Here is a 19116-nt window from a genome sequence, read left to right as displayed (position 1 = left end):
ATAAGCAAAAGAAAGCCAAAGAAAGAATGCACACAAGATGTCTGAGTAAATGCCTAAGAATTCTATTACTCTTAAAAATTCAAGATCAGTTACAAATGAGGGGAGACTCTGTATTAAGTAAAATATGATTCCAACGAAAATTAAAAGTATTAATAATTACCGTATTTTTATTATTTAATCGAATAATTCGAACGATTGATTAAAATTAAAATTAACTAAATTAATTAACTAACGAACACGGTAAAGAAAAAAACACGAAAGTAATCGATTAACAACCAAAAAGAAAAACAATACTCAATTAAAAATTCGTAAATGATGCTAATATCTCTTTTGAGCATAAGAGCAACTGACTCTGGGTTGATAAATTAAATTAAAACTTCTATTATCGCATTAACTCTGCTATGGATTCTCCTATTAGATTTGATTCTAATTCGATAGATTTATATCGTCATATTTCTAGGATTGCATGCAACTCCACTCAAGCAATATTTACTCTTAAATAGGGTCTATTCAACCTCCGATTTAACCAGATCAAACGCAAATTAATAATTTAGAAATATCAAACCAAGAATTAAGCATACATAATTAAGAACAAGAAGCTAAATATTTATTGCATAAAATAAAAATTAAACGACACAATCTATCATACAGTCTATCTCTCCTAAGTATTTAGAAAATTAGTTTATAATTGAAAATAACACATCTAATATACAATATAATCGAAAAAAAGAAACTCATTATAACTTACTAAGAAATCAACTAAGAGTCTTCAATCTTGACGAAAATCTGCTTCAAAGTCGGTTTCAATAGTATTTTTCGAGTTGTTTTTTTTATATTCTCTGACAGCTCTCTTCTATCTTCTTATTTTTGTTATATATATGCCTCAAAATGTCCAAACAACTTAAAAATCGTGATTTTTCGCAATTCAGGGTGAAATCCCGTGAAATCGACAGTCTACCACACGTCTGTATGGTCTAGCTGTGTGAAATAGCTCAGCCCATATGGCTCTTGTAGCTTACTCCAACACTCCAGTTTTTTGCTTGTTTTTCGTTCTACTTTATTAAGCATTAAAATATGAATTTAAAATATTAGGGGTATAAAATTCACAATTAATATCGAATAATGACCCAAAAACACATTTAAAACGAGATTAAAACATGTTAATTCTAACAATATGAAAACCAGCAACATTTAATAACGAGTTTAGCTTAGCACAAATTTGGGTTTGGTGGCCAGAGAGATGAAGTAAACACCATGGAAGCTGGATGGCAGGTGAGTTTTTTTCCCATGGAAAATTTCTCATTCATATCATAACCCTTCCCTTGTTTTGAATCACTTTGGCCTGGCTTATGAACTTACTATAATCACATTGGACAGTAAGTTTACTTGATTCCTCCTATATGTATCTCAAACATCTTGTTAAATAATCAAACTATCACGGTTCATATTGTTTGGGGAATGTTTAGAGCGATGGCTATCAAAGAACCGGTTGCTATAACCCTGAATGTCCTGGATTTGTGCAAACCAGCAATAAGTTGGGTCTCGGCGGGAAGATAGAACCTGTTTCCACCTATGCAGGCGAGCAAATTGAGATGAGCATTTATATGCACAAGGTAAAACACATTTTCTTGTTCAAGGCTATTGCTGTTTACTCAGTTTTTTTAGGTCGAAAGTTGTTTTTCGTTAAGATTAGTCATTTCCAAACATAAAATGACCCAATGGAAAACGTTTCAGGACAACCAAAGTGGAAACTAGTGGCTGAGGATACAGGAAATAGATTTAGGTTACTGGCCAGGTTCAATCTTCAACAGATTATCTGACAGAGGAATAACTTGGGGTGCGGAGATTGTTAATTACAGATTACTAGGCCCTCACACTCTACTCAAATGGGAAGCGGCCATTTTCCTAATTAAGGCTTTAAGAAAGCAAGTTATTTCCGAATCATTAGGTACATGAATGAGTCTGAAGCTATAAAAGACGCTGAAGATGTTCTTCCAAATGTGACAAATCCTGAATGCTATTATTTACAAATGGGAAACCTCAACAACTTTGGTACCCATTTCTTTTATGGTGGCCCTGGATATTCTGACAAGTGCTTGTAGAGCCATCGCAAATCAATAAAATTGATGCATAATTTCCATTTGCATGCTAAAAGTTTGTTCTAACCATCCTTTTCAATAATCCCAAGTCCTAGCTTCATGAATCCAGGTGGTTGGATTTTATAATTGTAAGTTCTATTGTTCATAGGCTATCAAGAAATGCTAGGTCTGGGCAATATTTCAACATCAATGTGAACATGAAAGCTACTTCTAAGATTGCAGAGTATTCAAAGCACTCAGGTGTCTGAGGCTAAAGTTTTTGAAGCACAGACTTGCAATCCTTGATAATTCCAGGAGTTCGGTGTAGTACATGCTTGATATATGATTTCCTAACACGGCCAGTATTTGCAGCAAAAACTGCATGTTTGGAAAAGGCTGTTGACCATAAAATGCAACTTTTCAACCTTAAGTTGCCTATGTACATGTTATTAGCATATAAGAGTTACAGATAGATAAACATCAAATATTTGACGAAGAGTATGCAGTCATTTTCCGTGTGAAGTAGGTCATATTAGATTCAAAAATCTAATCTAACTGTTTTCTTTCTTCTTGTATAGACTGGAAGATCCGAGCTGCTGATTCGGTTGCTAATTTGCGGTTTTGCGGTACAACCTTAATTACCCGTGTTTGCTGCCCACTAGTATCAGCTTTGTGAGTACATGCCTGAGTTGTGGGTTTGGTTGGAAAAAGAGGAAGTGCATCCCCTTTTGTCCTCTCAGAGGGACTACTTGCTGTACTTGCTTGTATTTCGCTCTCTTTCGACGCAGGCAGTTTTGTAACACAAAATGAGATCGCTTGACTCATCTGACTTGATATGTTGCAAGAACTCTGTTGAGCTATGGTGAAGTTCACATCACCTGTTGATAACCGATTGCCCATTGATTTGACTCCAGTAAACGGGCTCACCTACTCAACTACTGAGCCGGAAACGGATGGATTCCTAACTGGCGTGCCGTAATGTGGAAAATAGGTCTGACCTATGGGAGGGTTGCCAGGAAGAATCCCAAATCCCTGCTGGTAAGAAGCAGAAACACCATAAGTTGAGCTCAGAAAGTCCCCACCTCCCGTGGCTAGGTTCAGAGGACCACAGCTGCCATAAACCGGTGCCAAGATACCTGCAGTTGGAGGACAAGGCCCTGCGTATGGCTTGTAGACAAGTCCTTCGGAAGGAGACATTACAGGAACTAACCACTGACTTCCAGGTGGAGAAAAACCCCAAGGAGATGATGATCCGCTGTGTAAGTTGAACCGAAATTACTTGAAATGACATGAACAGCGATATGTCAACCATTTAAAAAACGGTATGACCGAAGGGTATCTGCAGGGTACACACCTAGTCAACAATTTCTTATCATGAACTGAAAGACACCATGCACATACTACAAAACTTTCACAAATTCTTAGAGTTCATTGTCTCCAATATGCAAAAGCAGGGTAATCGAGTCTGCATTGATTTATGGAGAAAGCTAATGAAAGTGACTTAAAATGCAGCTGTGTAGAACAAAATTCAACATTCCACATACTTCTGATGTTCATTAGCAGAGGTGCATGCACGTAACAACAGAAGTGGGATACTTACTCGATAATAGCTATTCGTACTTTCCAGAAATGCTTTTGACCTATTATTCCCACAATATCATCAGGGCACATATTCAAACAATATACAGACTCCAGCATGGAGGTACTTGGGACCTTATTATGTCTGTTTAGACCCCTGACTTGCGTTGTCCCAGCATTTTTTTCTTCATGAGTTTTATATCTGGTTTCAAGCGCATTCAGACTGCCATTATCAACTCCAAGTGATTGTCTCGAGCATGACTCGTTTCTCACATTGGAAGCATTTTCCAGAGATCTGCCAGATTCATGATGCAACCAAGCATTTGCACGAACCTCACCGTTTAGTATATCCACTGAGCTGATTTTGTTTTCTTTGTTACAGGAATTATGGGGACGTTTTAACGATTTTGAGTTCTTCATTTTGGTTGACAGGTTGGATGATGTATCAGCCAAAAGTCTTGATTGCTTCGAAACAATCTTCCATTCTCCTCAGCTTGGTTCTCTACATATCTTTTAGACTTTGGACCTACAGAAATTTCATTAGCACTTCGAAGTTGCATTGAATAACTCAAGTTCAATTCTGGGAAACGTTCCTGATTTTCACCGTGCTTATTGCAACTGCAGCTTCGATCTATTCCGGACAGAACAGAGGTAGGAACCCTAAGGTCATCATCATGCCCTAGCTTCCTTGGAGAAAATTTCTTAAAGTTGGAGAAGTGGGGAGATAGAAATGTACTTTTACAAACTGCAGTAGTTGATGGAGTGGTATCCGAACTATGGTAATCAGTAGCTTTGGGGAATTGATTATGTTGATTTTCTTTTGTGCTACTTATTTTAGCCCCATGGATGGAATAGGAATGGAACTTCTCAGCCAAACTTGAAGGTTCATGGGAGTTTTCGAATGGCATAAACATACTACTTTCATTACCTTCACCCTACAAATATGAATAACCTTCTGATTAAGAAAGGAAGAAAACTATTGCATCATATGGTTTAAGAAAAATCAGCAAACTTACATGGCTTGATGATATTGAAGGAACCAAGCTATTGGTATTATTTGGTGGAAGTGGGAGTGCTGAGTTGAACCGTTGGGAAGGGATACTGAGTTGCTCATAGAGAGCCATTTTGTTCCTTGGAGGTGCCTTTGGCCCCCCTTTCTCTGTATCATTCACATGAAGCCTAGGAAACATTGGACTCATGACCTTTGCCTCATCTTTTCTTCTTCTCATCATCATTTCAAAGCCCTTAACTCACCTCATGCACCATCAAAACAGTAATCCTTCCTCAATCCGAGCTCAATAAAGAACAAAGCTTTGATCACTCGATGGCAACTAAAATTTTCTCAAGGAAACACAATCAGACAGGATCATAAATCTTTTGGCTTTGGCTTTGGATTAATTCAAGAAGACTTGAGAACTCTACCCATCCAAAGATCTTTTCACTGAAAACTCATGGAAACTGCTTTAGAAACAGGAGTTTTTGCTAATATCCAGAACCAAAACACCCCAAAATGAATTTGCTCCAAAAATCAGTAACACACAAATTTTCACCAATATCTATCCTCTTACTATAATAATAATAATAATAATAATAAACCCTGACTTTTAGCTCAAACTCATACCCAATGCCACCACCCCCACAATATAACATTCGACATTCCTTTTCTTTTTACAACAAAGGAACAAAGCCTATTCGTAAAAGTTCATAAAAAAAGGAAAAAAGGGAATATTTCCAATAAAAAGTAATAAAAACAAACAAATAAAAGCAGTATATATCAAATAGAAAGCAGAAAAAAACAATGGGGAAGAAGGAAGATAGATTCTTCTGCTAGAGAAGAAGGGTTGCCTTGGAATTCCACAGGATAAGGATCTTTTCTCTCTCTTATCACCCAAAGCAAAAAGCTTTAATCACTGCCATGGAAATCGATTAAAAGACGTATAGACTAAAAAGAAAGAAGGCAATTTTGTAAATTGCGGGTCCAAACTCCTTAACTAAATAATTCACCCTTTTGCCCCTTACCCTTACCCCACACTTCTCTCTATCTTCCTTTCCTCATATAACCCATTTTCTCCATTACCAGACAACAATAAAGATCCTCCACGTCACCTGGCATATATGATATGTCATGTCTTCATTGGGTATTCAGTACATGAAAAAGGCCAAAGAATTTTCAAGAAAAACAAAAACAGATTATTAAATTTAAAAGAAGCAAATCCCAAGGAGGTAAAAAACTTGAAAAAGTGACCGAGTTCCTTCCTTGACATGTGAGTAATTAACGAAGTGGTTTGCCTTTTAATGGCCACATGTTATTTGTTCTTTTCAAAAATCATGGCCAATCTTTTAACTAAACATACGTTAAAGATCGTCTCTATTCGAGCATATGTTTTTTGTTTTTTACCTTATTTTTCTCTCATGCTTTTGTTTTTGTAAAACTGGGGGGAGGTTGCGGGGTGTCCCTTTTCATGTGGGAGATTGGACCGTGAATTACACGTACTAATTATAGTGGGTTTGGTGGGCAAATCACAAATAAATGGTGTGGCGTGAAGTTCACGCTCTCTTTTGGAGTTTGGGGTTAAAATATGATCTCTGGTAGTAAGGATAGATATTTCACAACTCGGTTGAGGAGCAAAGATTTCTTTGACTCGCTTTGGCTTGGGCTGTAAATAAAATAAATAATTCAATCAGACGTGATTAATTATTAAATATTTTACCTTTCAGAAAAAATTAATAAATATTTTAAATTTCTTTTATCATAATTATTTTTTCCAAGTCTAATTATCATTATTTTATTTCATATAAATCATAATAAAATATCATATTTTTTAAAATATAAATTTATTTTTTATTTAGATTATTATATAAATTGTGATATAGAAATGTATTTATTATATATGTAAATTAGTTTAAATTCTATATGATTATATATTTGAAAATGTATAACAACATACATTTTTTTAGGACTTTACTAATATAATAAGAGTTACAATTATAAATAAAATACAAATTACAAATAATATATTCCAGATCAATTAAAATTGAAATCAACTTAATACCATACACAATAATATAAAAATCGAAATATTAATAAATAAAACCTAGAAATGAATATGATAAAATATAAACCTAAAATTATTCAAGAAGAAACTAACATATATGGTATTTATTAATGGTGGAATTTGAACATGTCACTCAACATCTTATAACATCAACTTTTACTAGTATATGTCATTTGCAACATGGAACTCTTATTTATTTATAAAAATATAAATTTTAAAATAAAATTGAGCCAAGCCCACTTAATTTCTTATTTATTTATTTTAATTTTTTTTTAAATTAAAATATGTGTATTCTTTATTCTTAAAAATCTTAAACAACATGGAACTCTAAATCTAACCATTTTAAGTTTAAAGTTTGAAGAAGAATGAACACTAAACTTTTAACTTTCGTTGATTGAATATTAGTTCGATTAGTATGAATATTATTGTTAATACATGAATATATGAGTTTGAGTGTGTTGAAACTTATTTATGAGTTAGGAGGGGTTATAGGTAGTTCTGAATATTGTGTCAAAAAAAAGATATAATCCGAAACTATACTGAGATTATAAAAAATAAAATAAAAAAACTTTCAAACTCATTTCAATTACCTGCTTTTTTTTTTTAATCTGGTGGTAAGAAGTAACAAGGCAATAAGCTTTTAATATTTAACCCAAGTTGGTAAACAATATTTATTTTCATTTCACAATTTTTATTTATTTATTATAGGTGAAGAACAAATAAATTTAGGTGATGGTCTATTTATTTATATGGGTATTATTATTTATTTAGTGTATGGAAAAAAACTGTTGTTTGCCCAAATAATGAATTGCATTTCAGAATTGAAATTCTTCTATGATGATTTGATATTATATATCAAAAAAGAAATAGCTAAAATATTTAATGTAGATTCACTTATACATAATTTTTGTGACATGAAAAAAAACCACATGTATTATGTCAATGTTTTTCCATTTTATTAGATTATTTATATTTGAATTTAATATTTTATTTTGATTCCGTCCCACATATAATTAAATAAAGGTTGTGGTTAATTATTTAATTGTCACATGCATTATACTTTAATTAACATTTTCTCTAAATAAAATTCAACATAAAATTGAATCAATTAGGTCTATACCTAACAACGTACAATTCTCAATTTCTTTATATATTTTGCACATTACTAATTTTCTTCTAAAAAAAGGGAACTTGTCTTTGACCCTTTAAAAGTCCTCTCTATCTAAGTTTAAGATTTTTCTTAAAATGGAAATTTACATTTTCATGCTTACCAGCAACTGTTCATAAAAAATAATTTGTATTTTGAATATAATTGAATCTCATCTGATAGGGCTATAAAAGTTTAATAATTAAAATTTTAGTCTGATTGAGAATGGAAAATTTTAAAGTCCTATTATTTTTAAATATGACGTTTGGGTTTTCTTCCAAATTTGTTTTTGTGATGAACTCTTACTAGAAGTTTGACCTACATAAAATAACCCCCAATCAGAATTTGTTTTTGGTATCATAAATTAGAGGAAGCTTTCATATATACCTCTGCTTATAACCTTGAACTGATGAATGAGATGGCATTTTTACTGCTGCTTGAGTGTCATCCAAGTATCCACGGAAAACGGTACCGAATCCTCTTTTCCCCAGAATTCTTTCCAAGTTGTTAGTCATTCTCTGCACCTCAGCAAACGTGAACCGCCTATTCTTTGACTCCAGTGACGGGGATGAGTTTTGGCGTTGATCATCATCCATATTTGGACCTGACAAAAATCATCATATAGGTTTATAAGCATAATAGAGCATGAAGAAGAAGGTTCAGTATGACGTTCTAAATCCAGAGGTTTTGTTAATGCTGAGGGCAGTTGAGCATACCAACTCAAGGTTTTCTTATTTTAAGCCACCATAAAGTAGCCAATGCAATTATGAGAACAGCGAATAGTTAAGCCCAGTAGTGTCGAGGATTTTAATTGAGATAGAAACTCTGGCACTGCTCCAGTCAAACTATTATTTGGCAAGTCCCTGACATTTAATAGTAAATAGTTAAGCTAATCTCCCATAGAGAGCTAACATTTTAGACTTTTCTTTCTTTATAATTTAAAATAAAAACAATTATAAAAAAAAGTGAAAAATAACAATTAGATAAAAGTTATTTAATATTTTCAATTAATTCTATTTTTATTTTATTTATTTTAATATTTTATTATTCTATAAAAAATTATTTAAAATTTAATTTTTGTTTAGAATAAGGTAAAATGTTTAAAAATTAAAAGATAAAATGTAGAATTTTATTTATATAATTTAAAATTTATAATTATCAAACAATCTAATAATATTCTATAATTAATTTTAAGTAATATATCAAAAAATTATAATTTAAATTCAGTTAATTATTCGACTTATTAAACAGCTAATTAAGAAAAAAAACCTCAATTTATATTATTCCCCCAAACTCCCACCCTCTGTTAATAAAATCTTTGTAGTATATGTAAATAAAATGCTTCCTCATGTCCACAACAAGAGATTTTTTTATGGAATATACCATGATATTTCCAGATGTGTATATGCAAAAGAAATTCTGAAATCTCTCTGCTCAGAAAACTAGTTAAATAAAACCAAATTGTCTTTGATTATCCACGACTCAATCCCAATTTCTGGGTCAAATTTATTATGATACAAAGGAGCTATCGACATCGTATACCTAACACATAAACCTTAACATATTCACATAACCAGTGGAGTTGACCCAGTTTCATTACCAATAGATTTGGCATCATCAACCTTGGATTAGGTGAGGGAATTATTTTAACAAATACTATAATTCCTGTCGATTTCGGCTGACAAACACCTGTTCAATTCGGTGAAAACGTCATTCATAGTTGGCCTTTTCGTGGAAGTTGAAGATACACAAGCCATTGCCACTTCAACTTCTTTTTTCATTGAGGCAATCTCAAAGTCTCCTTGCGTTCTTGAATCAGCAATGGCTTCCATATCACCATTGGATAACATCAATCTAACCCATTGGCTTATGTGTGTAGTCTGATTATAAGTTTTTGTGGTCACTGGTCGGTTCGTGATTATCTCCAACAGAACGACCCCGAAGCTATCCTATACACATCGCTTTTCTCCATCAACTTGTTTGATGTAGAATACCCGTGAATTTCAAAGATTATTTCAAGGCAAGACTTAACAAAAACATTCAATCAGAAAAAAAAAACATCCTATTAATTAGTTGAGTGGCAAAACCAGCTTTACTTACTCAGGGTCGACGTACCACGGGGTACCAGCAACCACCGTAATGACATGAGTGTCGCCTTCAAGTGGAAACGCTTTGGACAACCCAAAATCAGAGAGCTTAGCATGCAGGCTTTCATTTTACAATAAGTTGGTGCACTTCACATCTCTGTGGATTATAGGTGGTGTGCAACCGTGGTGCAAATACTCTAGCCCTGTATTTCGTTTTAATTTGCTTTATTATTAGTTCACTTCCAACAAAATTAAATGGATGTATATTATTTATCTGCAGTATGCTTGCTGACCTTGTGTGCTGCTTCTAGGGCTATGCCAAGTCTACCTTTCCAATTCAAAACACCACGGCTGCTATCTACAATGATTCAATTAATATCCTAGTTAATATTTCATTATTACTTATTTTTTAATTTGATGCATCCGCTTGTCAAATATAAACTCTCTAGAGTTCCTCAATAATCCAACCTTTGAGATACTCGGCTAAGTTTCCTTTGGCCATGAACTCGTATATGAGTCCCATGTTGCTGCCATCATCACAATACCCTACAATTGTCGCCAAATTTCTATGATGAACTCTGAAAAGAAGTTCCACCTGTTAAGAATTAAAACCCAGATTTCTTAATCACTTTTGTTTACTTCTCGAATTGATGAAGAATTAGGTTATATTTCTTACAAGTTAAAGAGGATTTCATATCAGATCAGATAAATCTCTTATACCTCTGCTTGAAACTGCTTATACCCTTGAACTGGTGATGGAGAAAGCATTTTGACTGCTACTTGAGTTTCATCATAGCCGTGGTAAAGTGTTCCGAATCCTCCTTTACCAACAACCCTTCCAAAATTGTTTGTCATCCTTTTGAGCTGAGCATGAGTGAACTGCCGGTTCTTTGATGAACCCTGCAACTGGTTTGTTTTTCTGGAATCCACCACATCAGTCTTCTGATCCGATGATGAAACTGAAACAAATTCAATACGATTGAATATGGGGAAAAATATTAATTTGGATCCACCAATTTTTTTTTTTTTTGTTAATACCGATCATATATTTTAATCTTCCATAAGATGGCTAAAGCAACTACAAGGACAAAAACAACTGATGCAACTGATGCTACAACAGGGATAACTTTTCTGTTGTTCTTGTTGCTGCTACTCTTGCATGAATCGGATTTACAAATAGGACTAATTTCTTCATCCATACTTCAATCAATTTCAGTTGACCAACAAAAAGAAGTAATAAGATTTGGAACAAAACTGCTAATTATAGCTAAATAGTTTGCTGATTCCATGTTTAAAAATACGATATTACAAAATAAAAAATTCAGAATATTGCATTGGACCACAATTTAAATCTGAGAGATGTCTCTCTTACCAAGCCATAGGCATATGAACAATAAAAAATATAAAAAAAAGGAGAAGAAAATCATAAACTAAATGTAGCTGACCCTGGTTTGCCCTTTCCATGAGTTCTGCTGGAATTGAACCATTAAACATGTTTCTACTCAAATTTCTGCAAAGAACGATGCATCACTTGAGATCATGCTTGATCAGTTATCGTTCTTTCTCAATCAGTCTTAAATTTGTAAAAAACTTACAGCACAGTCAAGAGTTGCAGGTTAGCGAGAAATTTAGGCACTGGTGCAGTCAAACTGTTGTCTGATAAGTCCCCGATAATATATAGCAATAAGTGAGCTTTAAGAAATTTCTTCATCGCCATAAATAGGAGTACCCAGAATTGACACATGAACATGGAGAGTGGAGACATTTACAGATGCTGTAATTGAGAGAGACTGGCTACAGCTGGAGGTACCTTTCCATTCAAATTGCTGGATGACAAATTCCTGATTTCATGGCCCAATGTTTTGCCATTTAACGATAATCGGAAAGAGTAAAAAAATAAATTGAACGAAAATCTTGGTAGGTTGGCCCTTATTAAGGGCGCATGCGATGCAAGACTTACAAAGATATGATTTTTGGTGGATTAGTATCATCGTTGCTGCAATTTAAGTCCTTCCCACAAGAATTTTTGAGGAACACAAGGATCTCCTCCCCAGTTTCTCTTCAAGCCATAGATTGATTTTATGTTCAGAATAGCATCAACTATATCAGACGTATAACAAACGGGAATTTGAGTCAGAGGGGGAAAACGTCTATTTATATATAAACGCGCACGTTATGAGTTTTACACAACTTATCATCTTTTTTACGGGTTTGAGATTGTGAGAAATCTTTTACCTCGTAAATCTCAAAGGGATTAAGGATGGGCGGAAGGGTTTAACCACCGGTTCTTTTGATTGTAAAATTTAAATCATTTAAAGGCAATTGGTTGTATACTGTTGTTTTATTCAAATAGTTAGGACTAAAAGGTCTATACCACTGTTCCCCACTATGATAGATGGTGAACACCCCTGGATTCGTTGGCTTGGAGTCTTTCAACTTCTGCAAAGTGCATGTACACATAAAATTGGGCATTGGTACTTGAACCGAAGAATATAGTCATCGGCTGACTAGCATTTATGGGCGTGCCGGCAGTACTCATCAAAACCAATGGAATAAGATTTCTATGGTCTTGGACGCTAAAAGAGGCATTTATTTGCGTCTAATATATCATTTGGTACATAAGACAACCAAATTCGATCATAAGTATTTTGTAGAAATTTGTGATAGTGTTAAATGTTGATTAATAAATTTATATTAAGTAAAAAAATCTCATTCAGTTATTTAAAATGTACAAGTTTATATGACATTATGCAGTAGATATTCATCACAAAAAAATGCAACGGAACACAAAAGCACAAAGATTTCGCAGTTAAGTTATAACCGGAATTAATGATCATCGACTCACCTTATCGGATGACAAACAGACGCCGCGTTTTGTGTAAAGATGGAGCGATTCTTTTTGTAAGCGAACTGGATAGGGCATGTTATCCAAAGGAACCAACTGTAGATATGATATGAAAGCACCCCATTCCCAGTATTCACTAATTAAACATACAAATACTTGGATTGAAGAGTATTAAAATAGTGATGGCAACATCCATTCGTGATTCAAGTTGAATGACTGTCCAACAATTTCAATATCATATAATTTACATCTTATAAAAGATTTTGTTTAATAAGAAATTGCAGGCCTTAACTAGAACTAACATGGGAAATCCGACCAGCGCCTCTATCAGCAGTTCCAACTCCCCGCCAATGGTGCATCCAGCAGCTGCACAACAAACGACTTCATCTTAAAGTGTCTTGCAACAAAATCAGCTACCTTGTTCACCTCTCATGGCACATATTGGATCTCTACAGTCCATAACCGACGAAGCACCACTTTAACGGTTTGATTTTTTATAAATTTTTTATTAAAAATAACAATATTGACCTAGTAAAAGAGTATGGTCAAAAAAATTTAAAACTTTATCACCATTACATTTTATTAGGTCGATATTGTTATTTTGTAATAAAAATTTTAAAATTTTTATAATTATTTTTATAAATTTTGTTTATATTTTTTATGATTTTTTAATAATTTTTAAAATTTAAAAGGATTTAATTGATTTTTTAGTTTATTACTAAGGCCTTTGATTTTTTAGCTTTATTGATTTCAAAAAATTTTAATTTACTTCCAATAGAATAGTAAGGGTCAAATTGAATAAATGTATAAAGGTTTAGAGCTAAATTTATTATTATACCTTAAATATAAACATCAAATTTTAACAAAAGGGTTGTTTTGCCACATGTCAAGAATTAATTTATCCTTTTTTTGGTAGAGAAACTAAAATGCAATCCAGAATACAAAATGTTTTGTGATACTTTTTACTTATCATTCATATGATTTTTGGATAAGGTTTCAACTATTGGCTTAAATCTTCTCTTCAATCCAAAAATAAATTGACTTTGCCAACGGTTTTTTTTGTAAATTTTTTTATTGATTTTTCTATATTTTTGAGAGTTTACTTAAATATTAATGTATATGGCTTATTTTGAAGGTGAAAATTATTTTCATAATTTTATCCTTTCAAAAAAGTGCATCTCAAGATGAAAATATATTTTTTAGTATGTGTAATCACAAGTCAAATTTTATATAATGCAGGTGAGAATTTTTTCCTGTCAACCGAGTTGATATAAATGAACCCTAAAATCATCCTAAATTTATAAAACAAAGATGAATTAGAAACAAGCGATGAAATCCCTTTTGAGGTTGAAGTTAGATTCATTGTTGAAGTTACATAGATAAATATTTCAACAATTGTACCGGATTTTTGTCTTTAGTTTTAAATAATTATTTCTAAATTCCAATAATTACTTGACTTAATTGAATTGTATTCAATTTAGATTTAACTTTAGGAGAATTATACATTTTCATATTTTACAAGAATTCAACTCCTTCACATATTCAAGTTTTGATATGTATACGAATATGATGAAAATATGTCTCTAAAAAAAAACAATGTTTAACATCTACTTTAGCCTTTGTAATATACACAATTTTTTTTGTTTCATACTTTAAACTTTTTTTTTGTCACTTTTAACTCCTATACTATCATTCCGTTTAGTTTGTTAGTGCAATTAACATTTCCTTTAAAAAAAGTGTTTAAAAAATCAAAATTAATTTAAAATATCAAAATATGGACAAAAAAATCCTAAAAATATCTGTTTTTAATTAAATAAACAAGTTTTTCATGTTAATAGTTTTTCTTTAAAATTATTAAATATATATTTAAAAATACATGTTAAATGAGCTTGGACATAACGTTCATTTGTTCAAGTTCATTTTGAATATGTTTTTTTAATAATTTTATAATTTTTTTATATTTTCAAAAATAATAATTCTAATATATGTTTAAAAAAATTTAAATTTTTTTTTAATAGGATGAAGTTGGATGTGCATTTTTCTATATTCATACTAAACATGTATTTTTAAAAAAGAAAATTCTTTTTTTAATTTCAAAAACAATTAAAAAACTCAAATTTTTAGATTTTTTTGAATTTTATGATTTTTTTAGAACTTTCAAAAAATTTAAATAAATTTTGCATTTTAATAATTTTTTGCATTTTCTGATTTTTTAGATTTTTAGCCTTTTTTACACGTGCCTTTGTCTATTTGGATGAGGCATTTTTTTAACAAAAAAAAATGTGAAATTGGGTAAGAAGATAGACATAATGATAGTACAGGGGACAAAGAAAAAAAAACTACATTGATACAATCAAAAGGCATTAGCTTTGTCACTTTCAAGAATTATTAGAAGACCTATAGGAGCATATGTCAAAATATTAATTCCCTCCATCTCTACAAGTACTATTTTGACAATTTGATTTGCGACCATATTGGTTTTATTTGAAACATGTCAATATTTGAAACTTTGTAGTTTTTGTTAGATTTATCTAACTATTGTGGAGCTCAAATTAGTTGTGTTACTCCTTTACATGAACTATTTCAAAACTATTTGTGTGAATAAATGTACAAACTATATGTGGATTTTTTTAAATAAAATTAGTTGGAGTTAGTTATTGTTTACTTCTATGGTTGTGGTGATTGTAACTGTTAAATGTCAATTCCGTAATACTAGAGGGCTGAGGCCTTTCCAGACCTACCAATCATAATTGTATATGTATCATGTTAAAAGATATGATAAAATACAAAGACCAAATGTGAAATTATTCCTTATTCTTTGTATGCCTTCCATTCTTCCACCCAACCACCCACGTGAAAAGAAAAAGGGTAATTGCCAACATTGAGGACCCAGCGTCTACTGTGGCCTTAATGTATGTTGTTTTTATATATGTTATAAATATATTTTAAAATAAATGGAGAGTGTGTGGTTTTTGGAATACATCAGTTTAGGAATTAGGATACCGATTTTTTTTTTTTTGAAAAAATAAAGATACAAAGTAAAAGATTTAGACTCTCAAACGAAGATATTTAAACAATTAGTACAATCGATTTGAACACTTATTTAATTTTAATTAAATAAATTATTTAAAAAATTAATTAAACCGTCAATTAAAATAAATTTTTATGTTGATTCAATCGGTTATTGGCTATTTATAATTCAAATGTTTTAATTTTTTTATTTAAACTAATATTCTACTTGATTCCAACAAATATGGTGGAGAATTTTAATTATAAAAGCAAAGTTAACATGAGATTTTCCCCTTTTTTGTTTATGGTAACCCGAGATTTAATTGATAATAATATTTTAACAGGTTTAATCACATGGTGATAAAAAAGATGGACAACATACATTTAAGAAGAATATTTTAACCGGTTTAACCCGAGATTTTCCCTTCTGAGCTGGATCTGTTTCTTTTGGGCTGCTGTTTATTGTTCTTTTCGTTTTGTTTCAGGCTTTGACTTTGGGCCTGTTTTCTTGGACGGTTTTGTTTCTTTGGTTTCCGTTTTGTTCTGTTTTATGGGCTGCTCATGTTTTGGTTAATAATATGATCTAGAAGAAGAATATAAAATAAAGGGTAAAATACTTAGTTAGTCATCCAAATTTTAGGGAACTTTTATTTTGCAATCTTATCACTCAATTTTTATGACACTTTTATTTTAGTCATCCAAGCGTTAAATGTCTAACGACGATTAATTGTGTATGTCACATCATATTTACACACTTATTTTAGTCACACAACTTCTAAACCGCTTTCATTTTAGTCACCCAAAAAATATTTTTTAAGCATAGATTAGGGTAAAAAAATAAATAAAGATTAAAGTGAAAAAATGTAGAAACTAAAATAATGCATTAAAAAAATTGTCAAATTGTACTTGTTTACTTTCTTGGTGAAACTTCTAAATTTCTTTTTTATATTAAAAATTTAAATTTCAAAACATCAAAATTAATTAAATAAATTATTGAAAAAATTTATCCCTTGTCAGACAATCTATTATTATAATATTGAAATTAATTAATTTAATTTCTTTCTAAAATTTTAAATTTTATTTTATATTTCTAAGTTAAAATCAAAGTCAAATAACTCATCTTTGATAATTATCTACAAAATAAAAATTTCTTCTGATTATAAAAAAAATAATCTTCCCTACTAAGTTAAAAATAAAAAAAATCATTACAATTAATTTAATTAATTAATTTTATTTTTCATACCAAACAGAAATCATAATTTTTTTAAAGCAGTGATGCCATGTTAAATTCCAACCTAAAATTAATTATCGCATGAAACTAATATAAGAAAAATACTATTTTAGCATTACTGAAGCTCAAAAAAAGATTTAAAAAAATTTATAATACAATAAGGTTATTTTTTTTAATATAATGACTTGTATAGAGCATTAGTTGAATTATTTTTTGTCAAACAACAGTATTATATCAAAAACTAAAACTTTGTAAATTTATAATTAGTGTTAAGAAATTATTATGTGCTTTATTTATTTTATAAATATCAATCAAAACACAAATGAGGGTTTCTATGAATCTTAAAAATCAAAATATTGTCTATAAAATAAAACCGAAATAAAATTTCAGAGAATATTTTAAAGTATATTCCAACCATAATAAATAAATAAAAACAAAAAGAAAGCCAAAGAAACAATACTAATTTTATAACATGAACACTATATATTAAATAAATAATTAACAATGAATATTATAAAATCAATATATTTAATAATTGATGTTTACATGATTGATATGCGATATCCGCAATTCACTGATAACCAATTCCAGTTTTTAAAATAATCAAATGTTTTTGTGGCCTAAGATATCGTGAGAGTCATGTAGAGATGGTTCAGTGGGGACATCAAAGATGTACACCATCAAACTTGATGGACAAACACGTGAGATTATTTCCTACATAAAATGGTTTTGTGGCTAATTCCTCCGTGGCCTTCGACCACATTAAAAGCTAGCCGTTGCTTTCTGGCAGCACCGCCTGCCCCGCTCAACTTTAATTGCTACGTTTTTCAGCCAGCGCAGATATTTTGCGACATAGCGTTGTGCGCGTTTTCATTCAAGTACCGACAAAAGTTTGAAAATAAAATGATCCAATCATTGATTGTCATGCCAAGTGCCAACAACCTATTTGTTAAATAAAGAAAATCTTACCAGTGACCCAAAAATTTCATAAAGATACTTCTTTTTTTGTCAAATAAAGGAACTAATATTCATTAAACTGAAATTTAAAATATTATTTGATACAAGATACATTCCTGCATTTCGTTAGCTAATAGAAAAATTAAGCAATTAAGAGTTCTAAATAACCAAAACAAGTTTCGAACAGAAATGTCATCGACCATACATTCTTCAAGTTGAAAGTTGCTTCCAAATCGAGCTAAGGTATCTACACACTTGTTTCTTTTTCGAAAAACATGCTTGGTGACCTAGAAATCGTATGAGTATCATTCACTAGAATAAATAAATATTATAGATTTTATCTCTGGACATTGTTGACTTGAAACTATCAATAATTGCATTGAACAAAACATGAGCATGAAAAAATAGAATGAAAAACAAGGGGCATCAAATTGATCATGTAGTTCGGTTTTCCTAAATCTGCGAAGTCTAGTTTAGTGAGATGAATTCACTATCTTTGAAACAAATACAACCAGGAAACCTTGTTCTAATACATCCAGTGAAGAATATTCACTCTTATATCTCAAAAACTAGATCTTTTACCACTAAACTCTCCCTATAAGAACTTAGTTTGTAAAACCAACAACAAAAGGTTTTACCGTCTCAAATGCACTCACAAAACAATGTTCCTCTATGAACTCATAAGTATTCTTTCTACATAGTTCTAACTTATACAAGCGTCTAATATAAAAGAGTTCACGGCTTGCTAAAATAAATATAAATTACAATCAATATCCCACTAAAATAGCATCATAAAAAGGTTATACAAATAGCCTATAGAGTCTATAATAAATCAAAGATCTTCAAGATAAGTTTTCAAATTAGTCCTTATTCAATTCCCATATTTTATAAGGTTCAATTGCTTGATCCTATCTGATCAAATCTTCAATGATTTGTTCTCTACAAGATGGATCTTCAAATATGGGCCAGCACAAGTCCACAAAATCATCTAAGTCATTGTCCAATTGATTTGGTTGAAAAGATTTCAAACTCCAAACAAGATAAGTTATACTACTTGTCGATGTGCTAGTAAAAGTGGCCACTTCTTTTAGCACTTAAATAGCCACTTAAAAAAACACTTGCCTCAAC

The 19116-nt window shown here is 31.3% G+C and overlaps 2 protein-coding genes and 1 long non-coding RNA gene across 5 annotated transcripts; 1 reads left to right on the top strand and 2 right to left on the bottom strand.

Moving 5' to 3' along the window:
- Window positions 1-1233: 1233 nt before the first annotated feature.
- On the top strand, window positions 1234-3148 carry LOC107941012 (uncharacterized). The gene is made up of 2 exons (XR_005927087.1): window positions 1234-1613; window positions 1735-3148. It is a non-coding gene; the product is annotated as an uncharacterized lncRNA (long non-coding RNA).
- On the bottom strand, window positions 2478-5657 carry LOC107941022 (protein EARLY FLOWERING 3). 2 transcript variants are annotated; one of them, XR_001695532.2, is made up of 3 exons: window positions 4673-5618; window positions 3679-4591; window positions 2478-3417 (listed from the first exon to the last, which is right to left on the bottom strand). XR_001695532.2 is itself a non-coding variant. In XM_016874515.2 (2 exons), the coding sequence occupies exons 1-2, from the start codon at window positions 4889-4891 to the stop codon at window positions 4073-4075; spliced, it is 738 nt and encodes a 245-aa protein (XP_016730004.1). In that variant the 5' UTR covers window positions 4892-5657; the 3' UTR covers window positions 2478-4072. The 2 variants fall into 2 exon arrangements, 1 of the variants encoding a protein (XP_016730004.1); XM_016874515.2 differs by having other exon boundaries at window positions 2478-4591; window positions 4673-5657.
- Window positions 5658-9278: 3621 nt separating this feature from the next.
- Window positions 9279-12370, bottom strand: LOC107941023 (probable LRR receptor-like serine/threonine-protein kinase At1g51820). Of its 2 annotated transcripts, XR_005927086.1 has the most exons (8): window positions 11907-12370; window positions 11542-11787; window positions 11392-11456; window positions 10667-10905; window positions 10415-10541; window positions 10240-10304; window positions 9960-10149; window positions 9279-9803 (listed from the first exon to the last, which is right to left on the bottom strand). XR_005927086.1 is itself a non-coding variant. In XM_016874516.2 (7 exons), the coding sequence occupies exons 2-7, from the start codon at window positions 11709-11711 to the stop codon at window positions 10144-10146; spliced, it is 672 nt and encodes a 223-aa protein (XP_016730005.1). In that variant the 5' UTR covers window positions 11712-11787; window positions 11907-12370; the 3' UTR covers window positions 9279-10143. The 2 variants fall into 2 exon arrangements, 1 of the variants encoding a protein (XP_016730005.1); XM_016874516.2 differs by having other exon boundaries at window positions 9279-10149.
- Between the last annotated feature and the right edge of the window lie 6746 nt (window positions 12371-19116).

This window comes from Gossypium hirsutum, chromosome A05, assembly GCF_007990345.1.
Source record: "Gossypium hirsutum isolate 1008001.06 chromosome A05, Gossypium_hirsutum_v2.1, whole genome shotgun sequence".
Lineage (NCBI taxonomy): Eukaryota > Viridiplantae > Streptophyta > Magnoliopsida > Malvales > Malvaceae > Gossypium > Gossypium hirsutum.
This window is presented reverse-complemented; position numbering and strand designations above follow the sequence as displayed.